Source organism: Ambystoma mexicanum, chromosome 6p (genome assembly GCF_040938575.1).
Source record: "Ambystoma mexicanum isolate Mex_15411 chromosome 6p, UKY_AmexF1_1, whole genome shotgun sequence".
Classification (NCBI taxonomy): domain Eukaryota; kingdom Metazoa; phylum Chordata; class Amphibia; order Caudata; family Ambystomatidae; genus Ambystoma; species Ambystoma mexicanum.
Genome location: NC_090935.1, coordinates 1,034,632,080 through 1,034,637,119, shown reverse-complemented (window position 1 = coordinate 1,034,637,119; position 5,040 = coordinate 1,034,632,080). Strand labels below are relative to the sequence as shown.

At 45.7% G+C, this 5,040-nt stretch overlaps 1 protein-coding gene across 1 annotated transcript; it reads left to right on the top strand.

Moving 5' to 3' along the window:
- The first annotated feature begins 3,471 nt into the window (after nt 1–3,471).
- LOC138510798 (putative nuclease HARBI1) lies at nt 3,472–4,640 on the top strand. Its single transcript, XM_069626505.1, has 2 exons — nt 3,472–3,862; nt 4,372–4,640. Exons 1-2 carry the CDS (start codon nt 3,472–3,474, stop codon nt 4,638–4,640), a joined length of 660 nt encoding a protein of 219 aa, XP_069482606.1.
- The last annotated feature ends 400 nt before the right edge of the window (nt 4,641–5,040 follow it).

Genomic DNA, 5,040 nt, shown 5'->3' with positions numbered 1-5,040 from the left:
AAAACCCGATTGCCTGGGGTCAAAATGCTGAGTGGAAGAAATCCAATTTTGAAGTTGAAGTTGTGGATGGTATGCGTAGATCTTGCCCAATACATCCAACACAGCGATGGGTCGATAGTCCTTCGAGTTTGCTCTGTTGCCTTTTTTAAAAATCAGCACAATGATGACACATTTTCCATGAAAGTGGTATTGCACATTCAGTTCGAATTTTGTTGAATAGTAGTGTGCAAAATTCCATTCATTTTTCTGGATGGAGATTTATCATATGATTAATGAAATTTAAGGTGTCATCTTTATCAAAGTTGATATCCCATTGCCTAAGAGAGGGAAGAAGCTGCTCTTTAATATGTTCTTTTTTACTGTATAATAGACTGTAATGAGTTATCCATGCACCAAAGAAGCTGTGGTATTTGGCACAGCAGGATACACAGGAGCAGGTTTGGATTAAGGTGGTCCTGATGACGCTATGTGGCCAGCAACGAGTCAGGCAGAGGTGTGCATAGATGAAGTAGTAAGCTGTGATGCTTCACCCGGAGTCTGCACCTTCTGGCAGGAAGACCCATGTGCCCAGGCTGGATGCCCCTGGCACTTGACAGTGACCTACATCATGTTTAGAATCTGGAAGGGTCCTTGCCAGTGTGGCAGACGTGCTTACTTTCTCCAGTGCACATGCAGGTAGTCCAATTCACCTGATTTGAAGAAGTGACATGTCCATCAGCAAGTTCCGACAAACATTACTTTATACCTGAGGATAGAGAAATATAGTAGCATTTACAAGGGACTTCCAATAGTTCAAAGTAGTCTCATTCTCCAAATGAAGGTTCAAACCTTTTGAAGATGGAGGAGGAGTCATAGCCAGATACATAGCGTATCTGGTTACTATCTCGTGGAGTGACAGACCTTAATTCCGGTTGGGGTTATTGAGAATAGGAAACAGAATTGATGGCAGAGACACTGGCCATCTGAGACCTGTCTCTTGACACATTTTTGACAGGTGAACTTTTATATCACCATTATGGTGTTCTACATTGCTACTGGATTGGGGATGACAGGCACAATGAACATGCTGGGAAATATACAGCGCCTTGCAAATATCAGTGATCACTTGGCTGGTAAGGTGTGTACCTCGGACACTGTGTATCATTGTAGGAGCACACAATCATGGAATAAACACCATACACATTTTCTTTGCAACAGTTACAGAGTCATCCTTTCTGCAAGGGTACATTTCTACCCACCTGGAAAACATATCGACCACCACAAAGCAATACTCATAGGATAAATATTTGTGTAAATTAATGAAATAAATCTGAATATTGGCAAAAGGTACTTCTGAAGTAGGCTGTGCAGAAGGCACATGCGTTACAGTTTGTAGCATATTCTGGGCCAGGCAAACAGAACAAGCACTAGAGAAGCACGATCTAGGCACTACCAGGTAGCCATCCGGACTGTTCTGCAATGTATCATATCATCATACATTACAGTCTTCCTAAGACTGGCATGCATTATCTTGCTCAGGAGCTAAATCCTGTAACACTACCAGGTTAGAAAGGGTAGGAATTAGAGACTGATTTCCTGCAACGCATATAAGGATATCATTAGGAGCCACAGGCACTTTCAGGTCTGCAGTTGGAGCTGATTCATCAGCAAAAGATTTACCATATGCAACCGGGCAGTTTGTGGGCACTACATTTGACAATTACAAGAGAGAAAGCATAACACTGCATCTAAAAATGTGGAAACTTAAAAACCACACATATGGGTGTGCGGGATGACAACACATTGCTTCCACAGTATGCTGTGTGTAACACTATAGATATAGTTTTTGGAAGCAACCAATTTAACAACCTGGCCAGAATGAACAAACAGTAATTGATACACTTCCACAACATCAAACTGTGTACAAACTGCATACCCCAAAATGATTTTTACTTGTGAATTTCATAAACAGCAGCCATCCACAAACAATATCATCCCAAGGTTTTGTAGTCAACTCTGGGAGTCAAAAAGTGTTTACAAATTAATAGGTAATAGGGCCTCGTGTCACAAGGAATCAGGAGCAAAGAAGCAGAGTTTAAAATAGAGCATTAAGATACAGTAACATTAGCAGACAATAATACAAAATTCTCATACTCAGAAAAACATGGATTAGAAATGTACTGTGCCTTCCCGTTCAAAATTAGTGCTATGGCCACATGAGGGGCAGCCACAGTTACAGAATAGCCTAAGACTAAGGCATCCGCTCTTTTTACTGACAGCGCAGTGAAGGACACAGAAAGTAAACAAGGCAGCTGCAACTGGATCCAATGCTTCACTATAATAAGCAATAGGAGGATGTGTTCCACAATGCATTTCAGTGAAAACTCCCAAAGCAAAGCCATCATGTTCAGCAAAAGAAAAGGGTTCAAGACTTTTGATAATTTGCCAAACCCAAGGCTGGAGACTTTGACAGCTCTTGATTGAATTTAATTAATGACTCCTCTGCTTTTGGTGGACAATGGAAGGGGTTTCAGGAGTCAAGTCAATTGTAAGGTTCTATAGGGGTTTCACAATCGAAAAAACACTGCTGTTTGTCCATTGGTGGTCTTAACCGTTATTCAAGAAATCCTCTCATTTGTTCTAGTGTTTGGAGTTTGGGTACCTGGAGAATTACATCAATTCAGGCTTTCAACAAGTATCTTTTTTTCCACCTGGGAAGGGCCTCAGTATGAGTTTGGTGGTAAGTGGCAAAGTTAGCGGTAACTCTGTTACTGCCAAATTTGCCACTACGCCGAATTACGAGTGACCCAAAAATCATCGGTGATTCCTCCTGCAGTTACCTCCAGTAGAATTACCTCCAGCACTAAATCCACCAAGAATCAGCAGAAACAATAGGCTAATTCCTCCAATGCAATTACCCCCAAATATCAAAAACCCATTTCCACAAGATTACAAGTTCAAAAACATCAGAAATTCCTCCAAAAATCAGAGGTATTTCCTCCAAAAAAACAGCACAATTAAGGTGGAGGTAAATGCATGCAGGTGTTACAAATCAAGGTCCAGGTGTACCTGATCCACTCAGTTGGAGTATAAAAGGCCCACCCCCACCTCCAACACACATCCAAGCAACATGCAGCCACAAGCAGGCATAGATTACGGGCCCCACAACCTGCTACTCTACATTGAGCTACAGCAGCATGCTGAACCAGAGCAGGGAAGGAGACAGGCGCAATCAAGGCGTAGGAGAGACATGCAGCGGAGGGCACCAATACCACGTGTCCTACCATCCCCATGGACACTCACAGAGAACCAATTAGTCACCTTATACAGACTGGACCGTCCAAACATCGCCGATCTGCTCACCTTGCCACAGGCACAATTGCAGAGTGCCATTTTCATCCGAACAGCCACCTCCCCCTGCTGATGTTTGTGTCTGTCCTACATTTCTGTGGCACAGGTGCCTTCTAACACACAGCAGAGGCATTGCATGGCATGTCTCAGCCCACATTTACAAAGGTGCTGGACCAAGTCCTGGATGCCCTAATGATGCACGCACATCAGCAAATCTCCATGCTCATCACCCAGGCACAGGTGCATGCTGGCAAGGCAAGGTTTTACAGCATAGCACATTTCTCCAACACCATTGCAGCATTGGACTGCAACCATGTGGTGTTGGTAACCCTCCCCCAGGCAATAGAACAGGCATACTGCAACCGGAAACAAAATCACTCAGTGAACGTGCAGGTGATTTGTGATGCAGATCTCACCATCAGTCACCGCTGTGCCGAATATCCTCATGCCACAAATGATGCACTGATCCTGTGCAGCAGCACCCTGCATGCGTACATGGAGAGGCACAGAGGCCAGCACACCTGGCTTGTGGGTAAGTAGTACTCAGACCTGACTGCCAAAAGCACTGACATGAATCTGGGGCACGTAAGCAGTAGTAAAGTGAATGTCCCATAATTCCCATGATGCAACAACAATAATACCCAGAATAGGCCAGGCTCCCTGACAGAGCCACCCCAGGACACAGACCTGACACATGTGATGACACAGGGCATCCAGCCATGCAAGGCAGCACCACGCAAGCAGGTCAACGTACAACCCATGTAAGCATATCCATGTACCCTACATGGCATACTGCCACAATAGCTGACCAGTGCATTGCCAATGCCACATCAGTGACAGACTACACATGACTTCCAACTCCCACAATGCATATGACTGCATGGTAGCCATGTTGCCCATGTCCCAACAACCCCGATGCACACAAGGTGCCCTGTTCCCATCCACTGAGACATGCACATAGGGGTGTGTATGTCAAGACCATGCACTTGTTCCCCAGACCACACACCGTCATGTTTCACCCAGTCCATTTATGTTTTGCAGGAGATGTTGGATATCTGCAGTTGCCATGGATAATGACCCACGTGCGAAACCCTGCTACACCACAGGAGATGGTCTACAATGAGGCACAGAGGAGAACAAGGTCAGGCATTGAGAGGACATTTGGCCTCCTGAAATCCAGGTTCAGGTCCCTACATCACACAGGCGGTGCACTGATGTACAGCCCTGAAAAAGTGGAGAAAATCATAGTGGTCTATGCCATGCTGCACAACATGTGCATACGCAGTAATGTAACAATGCCTGCAGATTAGGACAATGACCCCCCCCCCTTTAGCTCTCATGAGGAAGAGGCTGGAGGAGGGAACAGGGCACCCAGGACATACGTGGGGAAGCAAGAGTAGGTCGGATGGCCCACCAGGAGCTCATAGATTTTTAAAAACCAACTACCACCCCCAATTCCCACCCCCAACACCAAGTACCACCTCACACCTCCATCCCCAACACCACTACCACCCCATTTCCATCCCCAACACCAACTACCACCCCTACCCCCACCCCCAACACCGACTACCACCCCCATCCCCAACACCAAGGACTACTCCCATTAGCGCTTGCACTAAACCCCCTTGTCTGCAGGCCTGGCAGCATTTGAGGCACGCCGTTGAGAGCGCCTGGGCGGGGAGCTCTGCTATGATCCCTCAGTAGGGGTAG

Bases quoted from the DNA above. Each gene is read 5' to 3' on its own strand.
- LOC138510798 (XM_069626505.1), top strand. From the start codon at position 3,472: ATGTCTCAGCCCACATTTACAAAGGTGCTGGACCAAGTCCTGGATGCC. The intron at 3,863-4,371 runs GTAAGTAGTACT...TATGTTTTGCAG, and splicing joins CCAGCACACCTGGCTTGTGG to GAGATGTTGGATATCTGCAG.